Below are 16,736 nucleotides of genomic sequence, written 5' to 3' on the forward strand. Positions count from 1 at the left end.
TGTAGATTCTCTGTAGTTCTATGTAATGACTAAAACTGGTTTTCAGGAGCTGAAGAGAAGCCAGATCTACATTCGAACTCAATAATGGGACAGACGATGAGATTGCGTCTGCCAGATAATAGCAGGCAGTGGAGTGGTAGACATTTACTAATTAATCCCCTCACATTCCCAGGGGTGCCATAGGCATTAAACTTCACAGTAAATAAAGGGATAGTCTGGATTCTTTCCCGCTTGAGTCTCTCGCTCTTCCTCTCTTAACCCACCCCGCTTCCCGTTCCGCCATCTCTGTCACTCTCTCCGCTTCCCTGACCTCTGACCTGTGACCTGTCCTTCCCAAGCACCCCCCTCCTGGCCACTGGCACAAATTACAAGTACACAAATGGCAAAATGGGTATTTCCAGAGTCAGAAAAAGTCAACCGAGGCTCAGTGTCCAGTGACCCCCTGCTGGAAAGGCCGGCAGGGAGTTCGTCTCGCAGCCAGACTGGAAGGGCCGCTTGGTTGAGATAATGGAGAGTAGGGCCGCACGCCAGCGAGAGTCAGGGGAAGGGGGCGAGCAGAGAAATACAGAGAGAAGGATCTTTCCACAGCCCCACGAGGACTTCCCTTCCCCTGCTATTCCTTCTATAGCCCCCAATCCGTGGGTTTCTGGACACCAGCCTCACATACACACGCACACATGCACAAAGACACATGCACGCACTCACACGGACACGCACACACGCCAACATACACACACATTCACACGCACATACACACGCACACATGCACACACACCCACACACTCACATGTGCACATGCTCGTGCACACACATGCACACGCACATACACATGCACGCACATAGATACACATGCACGCACACACACATGCACATGGGCATACACACATGCACATGCACACGCACACCAACATACACACATGCGCACAGACACACACACTCACAGACACACACGCACACCAACATACACACATGCACACGCACACAGACACACCCGCACACACGGACACACACACCCACAGACACACAAGCACACAGACACACATGCACACACACACCAACATACACACACACACCAACACACCCATACACCCATACAAGCACATGCACACCCACACGCACACACACTGACACACACACACGTGTGCACTCACACCCACACAGAAACACATACACACAGCCCAAACGAGGAGTAACTCCAGCTACATCAGGACACAAGGCTCTACCCACCTTCCGCAGCAGACTGCAAATACGTTCGATGTTCCTCAATCTCTCTCTCTGTTGGGGGGAAAAGCAGAGAACAAAAGGAAAATGAAGATGGAGAAACGGCAGGTGTGAGTGTGCCAATGTGTGAGGAGGGGTCACTGCCAGGGCAGGCCTGTTACCTCGTTCCACACAAGCACAGCGGGCAGCGGTTAGCGTCTGCCACAATAAGACAGCGAGAGACACCAAATACAGGAGAACCCACGGTATCTCGAGCGAGGCCTGGAAAGGATGAGGGAGCGGCCAGTCGTGTCAGTGTGAGCGTGAGTGTGAGCGTGTCGAAGTGTGTGTGAGCGTGTCGAAGTGTGTGTGAGCATGCATGAGTATGAGTGTGAGTGGGTGAGAGTGCGTGTTTGAGTGTGAGTGTGTGAGCGTGTGTAGGTGAGTGAGGGTGAGTGTGTCTGAGTGAGTGTGAGTGTGAGTGAGGGCATGGGTGTGTAAGTGCGAGTGTGTGCACGCACGACTCAGGCTGTCCAAACCCCTTCCCATTCACTCCCATTGTACAGAATCCCAATGGACCAAACCCTTTCCCATTCACTTTCATTGTACACAATCCCAATGGAACAAACTCCTTCCCATTCACTCCCATTGTATAGAATCCCAATGGACCAAACCCCTTCCCATTCACTCCCATTGTACAGAATCCGAATGGACCAAACCCCTTCCCATTCACTCCCATTGTACAGAATCCCAATGGACCAAACCCCTTCCCATTCACTCCCATTGTACAGAATCCCAATGGACCAAACCCCTTCCCATTCACTCCCATTGTACAGAATCCCAATGGACCAAACCCCTTCCATTCACTCCCATTGTACAGAATCCCAATGGACCAAACCCCTTCCCATTCACTCCCATTGAATAGAATCCCAATGGACCAAACCCCTTCCCATTCACTCCCATTGTACAGAATCCGAATGGACCAAACCCCTTCCCATTCACTCCCATTGTACAGAATCCCAATGGACCAAACCCCTTCCCATTCACTCCCATTGTACAGAATCCCAATGGACCAAACCCCTTCCCATTCACTCCCATTGTACAGAATCCCAATGGACCAAACACCTTCCCATTCACTCCCATTGTACAGAATCCCAATGGACCAAACACCTTCCCATTCACTCCCTTTGTACAGAATCCCAATGGAACAAACTCCTTCCCATTCACTCCCATTGTAAACAATCCCAATGGACCAAACCCCTTCCCATTCACTCTCATTGTACACAATCCCAATGGAACAAACTCCTTCCCATTCACTCCCATTGTACAAAATCCAAATGGACCAAACCCCTTCCCATTCACTCTCATTGAATAGAATCCCAATGGACCAAACCCCTTCCCATTCACTCCCATTGTACAGAATCCCAACGGACCAAACCCCTTCCCATTCACTCCCACTGCACAGAATCCCAATGGACAAAACATCTTCCCATTCACTCCGATTGTACACAATCCCAATGGACCAAACCCCTTCCCATTCACTCCCATTGTACACAATCCCAATGGACCAAACCCCTTCCCATTCACTCCCATTGTACAGAATCCCAATGGACCAAACCCCTTCCCATTCACTCTCATTGTACACAATCCCAATGGAACAAACTCCTTCCCATTCACTCCCATTGTACAAAATCCAAATGGACGAAACCCCTTCCCATTCACTCCCATTGTACAGAATCCCAATGGACCAAACCCCTTCCCATTCACTCCCATTGAATAGAATCCCAAAGAACCAAACACCTTCCCATTCACTCCCTTTGTACAGAATCCCAATGGACCAAACCCCTTCCCATTCACTCCCACTGTACACAATCTCAATGGACCAAACCCCTTCCCATTCACTCCCATTGTACAGAATCCCAACGGACCAAACCCCTTCCCATTCACTCCCACTGCACAGAATCCCAATGGACAAAACATCTTCCCATTCACTCCCATTGTACAGAATCCGAATGGACCAAACCCCTTCCCATTCACTCGCATTGTACAGAATCCCAATGGACCAAACCCCTTCCCATTCACTCCCATTGTACAGAATCCCAATGGACCAAACCCCTTCCCATTCACTCCCATTGTACAGAATCCCAATGGACCAAACCCCTTCCCATTCACTCCCATTGTACAGAATCCCAATGGACCAAACCCCTTCCCATTCACTCCCATTGTACAGAATCCCAATGGACCAAACACCTTCCCATTCACTCCCTTTGTACAGAATCCCAATGGAACAAACTCCTTCCCATTCACTCCCATTGTAAACAATCCCAATGGACCAAACCCCTTCCCATTCACTCTCATTGTACACAATCCCAATGGAACAAACTCCTTCCCATTCACTCCCATTGTACAAAATCCAAATGGACGAAACCCCTTCCATTCACTCCCATTGTACAGAATCCCAATGGACCAAACCCCTTCCCATTCACTCCCATTGAATAGAATCCCAATGGACCAAACCACTTCCCATTCACTCACATTGTACAGAATCCCAACGGACCAAACCCCTTCCCATTCACTCCCACTGCACAGAATCCCAATGGACAAAACATCTTCCCATTCACTCCGATTGTACACAATCCCAATGGACAAAACCCCTTCCCATTCACTCCCATTGTACACAATCCCAATGGACCAAACCCCTTCCCATTCACTCCCATTGTACAGAATCCCAATGGACCAAACCCCTTCCCATTCACTCTCATTGTACACAATCCCAATGGAACAAACTCCTTCCCATTCACTCCCATTGTACAAAATCCAAATGGACGAAACCCCTTCCCATTCACTCCCATTGTACAGAATCCCAATGGACCAAACCCCTTCCCATTCACTCCCATTGTACAGAATCCCAATGGACCAAACACCTTCCCATTCACTCCCATTGTACAGAATCCCAATGGACCAAACACCTTCCCATTCACTCCCTTTGTACAGAATCCCAATGGAACAAACTCCTTCCCATTCACTCCCATTGTAAACAATCCCAATGGACCAAACCCCTTCCCATTCACTCTCATTGTACACAATCCCAATGGAACAAACTCCTTCCCATTCACTCCCATTGTACAAAATCCAAATGGACCAAACCCCTTCCCATTCACTCTCATTGAATAGAATCCCAATGGACCAAACCCCTTCCCATTCACTCCCATTGTACAGAATCCCAACGGACCAAACCCCTTCCCATTCACTCCCACTGCACAGAATCCCAATGGACAAAACATCTTCCCATTCACTCCGATTGTACACAATCCCAATGGACCAAACCCCTTCCCATTCACTCCCATTGTACACAATCCCAATGGACCAAACCCCTTCCCATTCACTCCCATTGTACAGAATCCCAATGGACCAAACCCCTTCCCATTCACTCTCATTGTACACAATCCCAATGGAACAAACTCCTTCCCATTCACTCCCATTGTACAAAATCCAAATGGACGAAACCCCTTCCCATTCACTCCCATTGTACAGAATCCCAATGGACCAAACCCCTTCCCATTCACTCTCATTGTACACAATCCCAATGGAACAAACTCCTTCCCATTCACTCCCATTGTACAAAATCCAAATGGACTAAACCCCTTCCCATTCACTCCCATTGTACAGAATCCCAATGGACCAAACCCCTTCCCATTCACTCCCATTGAATAGAATCCCAAAGAACCAAACACCTTCCCATTCACTCCCTTTGTACAGAATCCCAATGGACCAAACCCCTTCCCATTCACTCCCACTGTACACAATCTCAATGGACCAAACCCCTTCCCATTCACTCCCATTGTACAGAATCCCAACGGACCAAACCCCTTCCCATTCACTCCCACTGCACAGAATCCCAATGGACAAAACATCTTCCCATTCACTCCCATTGTACAGAATCCGAATGGACCAAACCCCTTCCCATTCACTCCCATTGTACAGAATCCCAATGGACCAAACCCCTTCCCATTCACTCCCATTGTACAGAATCCCAATGGACCAAACCCCTTCCCATTCACTCCCATTGTACAGAATCCCAATGGACCAAACCCCTTCCCATTCACTCCCATTGTACAGAATCCCAATGGACCAAACCCCTTCCCATTCACTCCCATTGTACAGAATCCCAATGGACCAAACACCTTCCCATTCACTCCCTTTGTACAGAATCCCAATGGAACAAACTCCTTCCCATTCACTCCCATTGTAAACAATCCCAATGGACCAAACCCCTTCCCATTCACTCTCATTGTACACAATCCCAATGGAACAAACTCCTTCCCATTCACTCCCATTGTACAAAATCCAAATGGACTAAACCCCTTCCATTCACTCCCATTGTACAGAATCCCAATGGACCAAACCCCTTCCCATTCACTCCCATTGAATAGAATCCCAATGGACCAAACCACTTCCCATTCACTCACATTGTACAGAATCCCAACGGACCAAACCCCTTCCCATTCACTCCCACTGCACAGAATCCCAATGGACAAAACATCTTCCCATTCACTCCGATTGTACACAATCCCAATGGACAAAACCCCTTCCCATTCACTCCCATTGTACACAATCCCAATGGACCAAACCCCTTCCCATTCACTCCCATTGTACAGAATCCCAATGGACCAAACCCCTTCCCATTCACTCTCATTGTACACAATCCCAATGGAACAAACTCCTTCCCATTCACTCCCATTGTACAAAATCCAAATGGACGAAACCCCTTCCCATTCACTCCCATTGTACAGAATCCCAATGGACCAAACCCCTTCCCATTCACTCTCATTGTACACAATCCCAATGGAACAAACTCCTTCCCATTCACTCCCATTGTACAAAATCCAAATGGACTAAACCCCTTCCCATTCACTCCCATTGTACAGAATCCCAATGGACCAAACCCCTTCCCATTCACTCCCATTGAATAGAATCCCAATGGACCAAACACCTTCCCATTCACTCCCATTATATAGAATCCCAATGGACCAAACCCCTTCCCATTCACTCCCACTGTACACAATCTCAATGGACCAAACCCCTTCCCATTCACTCCCATTGTACAGAATCCCAACGGACCAAACCCCTTCCCATTCACTCCCACTGCACAGAATCCCAATGGACAAAACATCTTCCCATTCACTCCCATTGTACACAATCCCAATGGACCAAACCCCTTCCCATTCACTCCCATTGTACAGAATCCCAAAGGACCAAACCCCTTCCCATTCACTCCCATTGCATAGAATCCCAATGGACCAAACCCCTTCCCATTCACTCCCATTGTACACAATCCAAATGGACCAAACCCCTTCCCATTCACTCCCACTGTACACAATCTCAATGGACAAAACCCCTTCCCATTCACTCTCATTGTACAGAATCCAAAAGGACCAAACCCCTTCCCATTCACTCCCACTGTACAGAATCCCAATGGAACTAACCCCTTCCCATTCAGTCCCATTGTACAGAATCCCAAAGGACCAAACCCCTTCCCATTCACTCCCATTGCATAGAATCCCAATGGGCCAAACCACTTCCCATTCACTCCCATTGTACAGAATCCCAAAGGACCAAACCCCTTCCCATTCACTCCCATTGCATAGAATCCCAATGGGCCAAACCACTTCCCATTCACTCCCATTGTACAGAATCCCAATGGACTAAACCCCTTCCCATTCACTCTCATTGTACACAATCCCAATGGAACAAACCCCTTCCCATTCAGACTCATTATACAGAAACCCAATGGACCAAACCCCTTCCCATTCACTCCCATTGCATAGAATCCCAATGGACAAAACTCCTTCCCATTCACTCCCATTTACAGAATCCCAATGGACCAAACCCCATCCCATTCACTCCCATTGTACAGAATCCAAATGGACCAAACCCCTTCCCATTCACTCCCACTGTACAGAATCCCAATGGACCAATCCCCTTCCCATTCACTCCCATTGTACAGAATCCCAATGGACCAACCCCTTCCCATTCACTCCCATTGCAAACAATCCCAATGGGCCAAACCCCTTCCCATTCACTCCCATTGTACAGAATCCCAATGGACAAAACCCCTTCCCATTCACTCTCATTGTACAGAATCCCAATGGACCAAACCCCTTCCCATTCACTCTCATTGTACAGAATCCCAATGGACCAAACCCCTTCCCATTCACTCCCATTGCACAGAATCGCAATGGACCAAACCCCTTCCCATTCACTCCCATTGTTCAGAATCTCAATGGACCAAACCCCTTCCCATTCACTCCCTTTGTACAGAATTCCAATGAACCAAATCCCTTCCCATTCACTCCTATTGTACGCAATCCCAATGGACCACTCCCCTTTCCATTCATTCCCATTGTACAGAATCCCAATGGACCAAACCCCTTCCCATTCACTCCCACTGTGCACAATCTCAATGGACAAAACCCCTTCCCATTCACTCCCATTGCACACAATCCCAATGGATGAAACCCCTTCCCATTCACTCCCACTGTACAGAATCCCAATGGACCAAACCCCTTCCCATTCACTCCCATTGTATAGAATCCCAATGGACCAAACCCCTTCCCATTCACTCCCACTGTATAGAAACCCAATGGACCAAACCCCTTCCCATTCACTCCCATTGCACACAATCCCAATGGACCAAACCCCTTCCCATTCACTCCCATTGTACAGAATCCCAAAGAACCAATCCCCTTCCCATTCACTCCCATTGTATAGAATCCCAAAGGACGAAACCCCTTCCCATTCACTCTCATTGATCAGAATCCCAATCGACCAAACCCCTTCCCATTCATTCTCATTGTCCAGGATCCCAATGGACCAAACCCCTTCCCATTCACTCCAATTGTATAGAATCCCAATGGACCAAATCCCTTCCCATTCACTCCCATTGTATAGAATCCCAATGGACCAAACCCTTTCCCATTCACTCCCATTGCACAGAATCCCAATGGTCCAAACCAATTCCCATTCACTCCCATTGTATAGAATCCCAATGGACCAAACCCCTTCCCATTCATTCCCACTGTACACAATCCCAATGGATCAAACCCCTTCCCATTCACTCCCATTGTACACAATCCCAATGGACCAAACCCCTTCCCATTCACTCCCATTGTAAACAATCTCAATGGACCAACCCCCTTCCCATTCACTCCCATTGTACACAATCCCAATGGACCAAACTCCATCCCATTCACTCCCACTGTACAGAATCCCCATGGACGAAACCCCTTCCCATTCACTCCCACTGTACAGAATCCCAATGGACCAAACCCTTTCCCATTCACTCCCATTGTACACAATCCCAATGGACCAAACTCCTTCCCATTCACTCCCATTGTAAACAATCCCAATGGACCAAACTCCTTCCCATTCACTCCCATTGTACAGAATCCCAATGGACCAAACCCCTTCCCATTCACTGCCATTGTAGACAATCCCAATGGACCAAACTCCTCCCCATTCACTCCCATTGTACAGAATCCCAAAGGACCAAACCCCTTCCCATTCACTCCCATTGTACACAGTCCCAATGGACCAAACCCCTTCCCATTCACTCCCATTGTACAGAATCCCAATGGACCATACACCTTCCCATTCATTCTTATTGTATAGAATCCCAATGGACCAAACCCCTTCCCATTCACTCCCATTGCACACAATCCCAATGGACCAAACCCCTTCCCATTCACTCTCATTGATCAGAATCCCAATGGACCAAACCCCTTCCCATTCATTCTCATTGTACAGAATCCCAATGGACCAAACCACTTCCCATTCACTCCAATTGTCTAGAATCCCAATGGACCAAACCCCTTCCCATTCACTCCCATTGTATAGAATCCCAATGGACCAAACCCCTTCCCATTCACTCTAATTGCACAGAATCCCAATGGACCAAATACCTTCCCATTCACTCCCATTGTGCACAATCCCAATGGACCAAACCTCTTCCCATTCACTCCCATTGTACAGAATCCCAATGGACCAAACCACTTCCCATTCACTCCCATTCTACAGAATCCCAATGGACCAAACCCCTTCCCATTCACTCCAAATTGCATAGAATCCCAATGGACCAAACCCCTTCCCATTCACTCCCATTGTACACAATCCCAATGGACCAAACCCCCTTCCCATTCACTCCCATTGCAAACAATCCCAATGGACCAAACCCCTTCCCATTCACTCCCGTTGTACACAATCCCAATGGACCAAAGCCCTTCCCATTTACTCCCATTGTACAGAATCCCAATGGACCAAACCCCTTCCCATTCACTCCCATTGTACACAATCCCAATGGACGAAACTCCTTCCCATTCACTCCCATTGTACAGAATCCCAATGGACCAAACCTCTTCCCATTCACTCCCATTGTACAGAATCCCAATGGACCAAACCCCTTCCCATTCACTCCCATTGTACACAATCCCAATGGAACAAACCCCTTCCCATTCACTCCCATTGTACACAATCCCAATGGAACAAACCCCTTCCCATTTACTCCCATTGTACAGAATCCCAATGGACCAAACTCCTTCCCATTCACTCCCATTATACACAATCCAATTGGACCAAACTCATTCCCATTCACTCCCATTGTACAGAATCCGAATGGACCAAACCCCTTCCCATTCACTCCCATTGTACACAATCCCAATGGACCAAACCCCTTCCCATTCACTCCCATTGTATAGAATCCCAATGGACCAAACCCCTTCCCATTCACTCTCATTGATCAGAATCCCAATGGACCAAACCCCTTCCCATTCATTCTCATTGTACACAATCCCAATGGACCAAACCCCTTCCCATTCACTCTTATTGTACAGAATCCCAATAGACCAAACCCCTTCCCATTCACTCTCATTGATCAGAATCCCAATGGACCAAACCCCTTCCCATTCACTCCCATTTTATAGAATCCCAATGGACCAAACCCCTTCCCATTCACTCTCATTGATCAGAATCCCAATGGACCAAACCCCTTCCCATTCATTCTCATTGTACACAATCCCAATGGACCAAACCCCTTCCCATTCACTCTTATTGTACAGAATCCCAATAGACCAAACCCCTTCCCATTTACTCCCATTGTACAGAATCCCAATGGACCAAACCCCTTCCCATTCACTCCCATTGTACACAATCCCAATGGACCAAACCCCTTCCCATTCACTCCCATTGTACAGAATCCCAAAGAACCAATCCCCTTCCCATTCACTCCCATTGTATAGAATCCCAAAGGACGAAACCCCTTCCCATTCACTCTCATTGATCAGAATCCCAATCGACCAAACCCCTTCCCATTCATTCTCATTGTCCAGGATCCCAATGGACCAAACCCCTTCCCATTCACTCCAATTGTATAGAATCCCAATGGACCAAATCCCTTCCCATTCACTCCCATTGTATAGAATCCCAATGGACCAAACCCTTTCCCATTCACTCCCATTGCACAGAATCCCAATGGTCCAAACCAATTCCCATTCACTCCCATTGTATAGAATCCCAATGGACCAAACCCCTTCCCATTCATTCCCACTGTACACAATCCCAATGGATCAAACCCCTTCCCATTCACTCCCATTGTACACAATCCCAATGGACCAAACCCCTTCCCATTCACTCCCATTGTAAACAATCTCAATGGACCAACCCCCTTCCCATTCACTCCCATTGTACACAATCCCAATGGACCAAACTCCATCCCATTCACTCCCACTGTACAGAATCCCCATGGACGAAACCCCTTCCCATTCACTCCCACTGTACAGAATCCCAATGGACCAAACCCTTTCCCATTCACTCCCATTGTACACAATCCCAATGGACCAAACTCCTTCCCATTCACTCCCATTGTAAACAATCCCAATGGACCAAACTCCTTCCCATTCACTCCCATTGTACAGAATCCCAATGGACCAAACCCCTTCCCATTCACTGCCATTGTAGACAATCCCAATGGACCAAACTCCTCCCCATTCACTCCCATTGTACAGAATCCCAAAGGACCAAACCCCTTCCCATTCACTCCCATTGTACACAGTCCCAATGGACCAAACCCCTTCCCATTCACTCCCATTGTACAGAATCCCAATGGACCATACACCTTCCCATTCATTCTTATTGTATAGAATCCCAATGGACCAAACCCCTTCCCATTCACTCCCATTGCACACAATCCCAATGGACCAAACCCCTTCCCATTCACTCTCATTGATCAGAATCCCAATGGACCAAACCCCTTCCCATTCATTCTCATTGTACAGAATCCCAATGGACCAAACCACTTCCCATTCACTCCAATTGTCTAGAATCCCAATGGACCAAACCCCTTCCCATTCACTCCCATTGTATAGAATCCCAATGGACCAAACCCCTTCCCATTCACTCTAATTGCACAGAATCCCAATGGACCAAATACCTTCCCATTCACTCCCATTGTGCACAATCCCAATGGACCAAACCTCTTCCCATTCACTCCCATTGTACAGAATCCCAATGGACCAAACCACTTCCCATTCACTCCCATTCTACAGAATCCCAATGGACCAAACCCCTTCCCATTCACTCCAAATTGCATAGAATCCCAATGGACCAAACCCCTTCCCATTCACTCCCATTGTACACAATCCCAATGGACCAAACCCCCTTCCCATTCACTCCCATTGCAAACAATCCCAATGGACCAAACCCCTTCCCATTCACTCCCGTTGTACACAATCCCAATGGACCAAAGCCCTTCCCATTTACTCCCATTGTACAGAATCCCAATGGACCAAACCCCTTCCCATTCACTCCCATTGTACACAATCCCAATGGACGAAACTCCTTCCCATTCACTCCCATTGTACAGAATCCCAATGGACCAAACCTCTTCCCATTCACTCCCATTGTACAGAATCCCAATGGACCAAACCCCTTCCCATTCACTCCCATTGTACACAATCCCAATGGAACAAACCCCTTCCCATTCACTCCCATTGTACACAATCCCAATGGAACAAACCCCTTCCCATTTACTCCCATTGTACAGAATCCCAATGGACCAAACTCCTTCCCATTCACTCCCATTATACACAATCCAATTGGACCAAACTCATTCCCATTCACTCCCATTGTACAGAATCCGAATGGACCAAACCCCTTCCCATTCACTCCCATTGTACACAATCCCAATGGACCAAACCCCTTCCCATTCACTCCCATTGTATAGAATCCCAATGGACCAAACCCCTTCCCATTCACTCTCATTGATCAGAATCCCAATGGACCAAACCCCTTCCCATTCATTCTCATTGTACACAATCCCAATGGACCAAACCCCTTCCCATTCACTCTTATTGTACAGAATCCCAATAGACCAAACCCCTTCCCATTCACTCTCATTGATCAGAATCCCAATGGACCAAACCCCTTCCCATTCACTCCCATTTTATAGAATCCCAATGGACCAAACCCCTTCCCATTCACTCCCATTGTACACAAACCGTTTGGAACAAACCCCTTCCCATTCACTCCCATTGTACACAATCCCAATGGAACAAACCCCTTCCCATTTACTCCCATTGTACAGAATCCCAATGGACCAAACCCCTTCCCATTCACTCCCAGTGTACACAATCCCTTTGGAACAAACCCCTTCCCATTCACTCCCATTGTACAGAATCCCAATGGACCAAACCCCTTCCCATTCACTCCCATTGTACAGAATCCCAATGGACCAAACCCCTTCCCATTCACTCCCATTGTACAGAATCCCAATGGACCAAACCCCTTCCCAATCACTCCCATTGTACAGAATCCCAATGGACCAAACCCCTTCCCATTCACTCCCACTGTACACAATCCCAATGGACCAAACCCCTTCCCATTCACTCCCATTGTACAGAATCCCAACGGACCAAACCCCTTCCCATTCACTCCCATTGTACAGAATCCCAACGGACCAAACCCCTTCCCATTCACTCCCATTGTACAGAATCTCAATCGACCAAACCTCTTCCCATTCACTCCCACTGTACAGAATTCCCGATCCAAGTAATCGTGTCAGGAGATGTCACTGTCTGCAGGCCGAACACTTTTGCCGATTGCCGGGATTCTTGGCACCTTCAACCCAACAAAAGTCTGGCCCACGGAACAGGAGCCCTCTTCGGGACGGGAGCGCCCCGTGTTTGGGCCTGTGCTCAGACTCAGCCTGTCACGCTGGTCCTGTTGTGCGTTGAACAATGGCGGACAAGGGAGGCTGAACGGCCATTTGGGTCGTTGCCGATTGTCTCTCTGAAAATCACCCCGCGGCGGGAGCAGGGGAGGTGGGGGAGTTTGTCAGAATGTAGTCAGCCTGGGGTCAAGGGGGCGAGGGAGGGGTTAACCCCAGCTCCCCCCCGGGACCGAACCCTCCCCCCTCTCCTGGGCCACTCCGCCACAAATTGCAGCGGCTTCACATTCCCTCTTGTTCGCACCGAGCCTGTGCCGTTGCCGTGGCAACCAGCAGTTGAAGCTGGCCTGACCACTTATCAATCTGTCTTTTCCATGTTCGCACTCGGCCCTCGACCCCCAGTCGCCTTGGCACTGTTGCTATCGACCTCTTGCGTTCAGAGCGACGGTTTCTGGGTTTCGAAAAGCGCAGTGAGCTTATTTTACACACGCACGCACGCACACACGCGTGTGCCAGGCCTTCTGGTGTGAAGGTCAAAGGCCAGGGTGCGGCCGAAATGTTTCCCACTGTTCCCCACCGCTCCTGTGGTCCCTGCCGTGATAGAAATTCATACAGCATCTCCTCACATCCCCACGATGTCCCAAAGCACTCGGCATGCAATGAATTTCTGCTTATATAGCAAAACATGAGTCAAGGTCCCCCAAACATCAATTGAAATGAACGATCGGTTATTCTGTTTTTTAGTGATGTTGGTTGAGGGATAAATATTGGCCCCCAGGACACCGGGGAGAACTCCCCCCTGCTCTTCTTCCAATAGTGGCCGTGGGATCTTTTACGTCCACCTGAGAGGGGCAGACGGGGCCTCGGTTTGACGTCTCATCCGAAAGACGGCGCCTCCGACAATCTCTTTCTCCCTCCCTCTCTCTCTCGGAACGTGAGCCCATAACCCAGGCCCGACACTCCCAGTGCCGGTACTGAGGGAGTGCCGCACTGTCGGAGGTGCCGTCTTTCGGATGAGACGTTAAACCGAGGCCCCGTCTGCCCCTCTCAGGTGGACGTAAAAGATCCCACGGCCACTATTGGAAGAAGAGCAGGGGGCGTTCTCCCCGGTGTCCTGGGGCCAATATTTATCCCTCAACCAACATCACTAAAAAACAGATGATCTGGTCATTATCTCATTGCTGTTTGTGGGATCTTGCTGTGCGCAAATCGGCTGCCGCGTTTCCTACATTAAAACAGTGACTGCACTTCAAAAAATACTTCATTGGCTGTAAAGCGTCTTAGGACATCCTGAGGTGGTGAAAGATCTGAAATCCAACCTGCGCTTTATCCAGTGTGACACACTCAGGACAGTGTGTGACCCTGAGTGTGAGACAATCGGGCCCATTTGTGATCCTGAGTGTGACACACTCGGGCCTGTGCGTGACCTTCAGTGTGACACACTTGGGCCTGTGCGTGACCCTCAGTGTGACACACTCGGGCCTGTGTGTGACCCTGAGTGTGAGACAATCGGGCCCGTGTGTGACCCTGAGTGTGACACACTCGGGCCTGTGCATGACCCTCAGTGTGACACACTCGGGCCTTGTGTGACCCCGAATGTAACACACTCGGGCCTGTGCGTGACCCTCAGTGTGACACACTTGGGCCTGTGCGTGACCCTCAGTGTGACACACTCGGGCCTGTGTGTGACCCTGAGTGTGAGACAATCGGGCCCGTGTGTGATCCTGAGTGTGACACACTCGGGCCTGTGCATGACCCTCAGTGTGACACACTCGGGCCTTGTGTGACCCCGAATGTAACACACTCGGGCCTGCGCGTGACCCTCAGTGTGACACACTCGGGCCTGTGCGTGACCTTCAGTGTGACACACTCGGGCCTGTGCGTGACCCTCAGTGTGACACACTCGGGCCTGTGCGTGACCCTCAGTGTGACACACTCGGGCCTGCGCGTGACCCTGAATGTGACACACTCGGGCCTGCGCGTGACCCTCAGTGTGACACACTCGGGCCTGCGCGTGACCCTCAGTGTGACACACTCGGGCCTGTGCGTGACCCTGAATGTAACACACTCGGTACTGATCGCGTGATCCTCAGTGTGACACACTCGGGCCTGCACGTGACTCTGAGTGTGACACACTCGGGCCTGCGCGTGACCCTGGGTGTGACACACTCGGGCCTGCGCGTGACTCTGAGTGTGACACACTCGGGCCTGCGCGTGACTCTGAGTGTGACACACTCGGGCCTGTGAGAATGGACAGCATTAAAGTGCTGAGGGATTTCGATGGACGGAATTTTTGAGCAATGCATGTCTCTCCTGTCTCAGTCCAGATCAGACGGAGAACAAAGAGGTTTAATTTATTCCTTTGCAACTTGCTGTTTACACAGGGGGCATGGCTGAACAATCGCAACTAATGATCACAGCTGGGGCAATGTTAATGGGGATTAGTTAATACGAGGATGAGTTAATAAACCTGCTCATTGCAGACCCAGTGAGGAATACAGAACACTGATCTCCGGGGGAGATCAGAACAGGAACCGAGCGATTAAACAACAGGGGTCTTAATGGGGAGACTCCCTCTTTAAAAGGGGTCCCTGATGGGGAGGCTCCCTCTTTAAAAGGGGTCCCTGATGGGGAGACTCTCTCTTTAAAAGGGGTCTCTGATTGTGAGACTCCCTCTTTAAAAGGGGTCCCTGATGGGGAGACTCCCTCTTTAAAAGGGGTCCCTGGTGGGGAGACTCCCTCCTTAAAAGGGGTCCCTGATGGGGAGACTCTCTTTAAAAGGGGTCTCTGATGGGGAGACTCTCTCTTTAAAAGGGGTCTCTGATGGGGAGACTCTCTCTTTAAAAGGGGTCCCTGATGGGGAGACTCTCCCTTTAAAAGGGATCCCTGATGAGGAGACTCTCTCTTTAAAAGGGTCCCTGATGAGGAGACTCTCTCTTTAAAAGGGGTCCTTAATGGTAAGACTCCCTCTTTAAAAGGGGTCCCTGATGGTGAGACTCCCTCTTTAAAAGGGGTCTCTGATGGGGAGACTCTCTCTTTAAAAGGGGTCCCTGATGGGGAGACTCTCCCTTTAAAAGGGATCCCTGATGAGGAGACTCTCTCTTTAAAAGGGTCCCTGATGAGGAGACTCTCTCTTTAAAAGGGGTCCTTAATGGTAAGACTCCCTCTTTAAAAGGGGTCCCTGATGGTGAGACTCCCTCTTTAAAAAGGGTCATTAATAGTGAGACTCCCTCTTAAAAGTGGTCACTGATGGTCAGACTCCCTTTTAAAGCGGTCACTGATCGTGAGACTCCCTTTAAAAGAGGTCCCTTAGGGTGAG

At 49.1% G+C, this 16,736-nt stretch overlaps 1 protein-coding gene and 1 long non-coding RNA gene across 2 annotated transcripts in view; both read right to left on the minus strand.

Moving 5' to 3' along the window:
- Positions 1-851, minus strand: part of wdr74 (WD repeat domain 74) — a 10,135-nt gene extending 9,284 nt beyond the window's left edge. Inside the window, 1 exon segment of the mRNA XM_067975521.1 lies at positions 828-851. Coding sequence (XP_067831622.1) covers positions 828-851 — 24 coding nt within the window.
- Positions 852-1,223: 372 nt separating this feature from the next.
- The window catches only part of LOC137306491 (uncharacterized), a 51,668-nt gene continuing 36,155 nt past the window's right edge, over positions 1,224-16,736 (minus strand). Inside the window, exon 3 of the long non-coding RNA XR_010958891.1 lies at positions 1,224-1,275. This is a non-coding gene — a long non-coding RNA (uncharacterized lncRNA). The remainder of the gene's footprint in view (positions 1,276-16,736) is intronic.

The sequence above is a fragment of the Heptranchias perlo genome, chromosome 43, assembly GCF_035084215.1.
Source record: "Heptranchias perlo isolate sHepPer1 chromosome 43, sHepPer1.hap1, whole genome shotgun sequence".
Classification (NCBI taxonomy): domain Eukaryota; kingdom Metazoa; phylum Chordata; class Chondrichthyes; order Hexanchiformes; family Hexanchidae; genus Heptranchias; species Heptranchias perlo.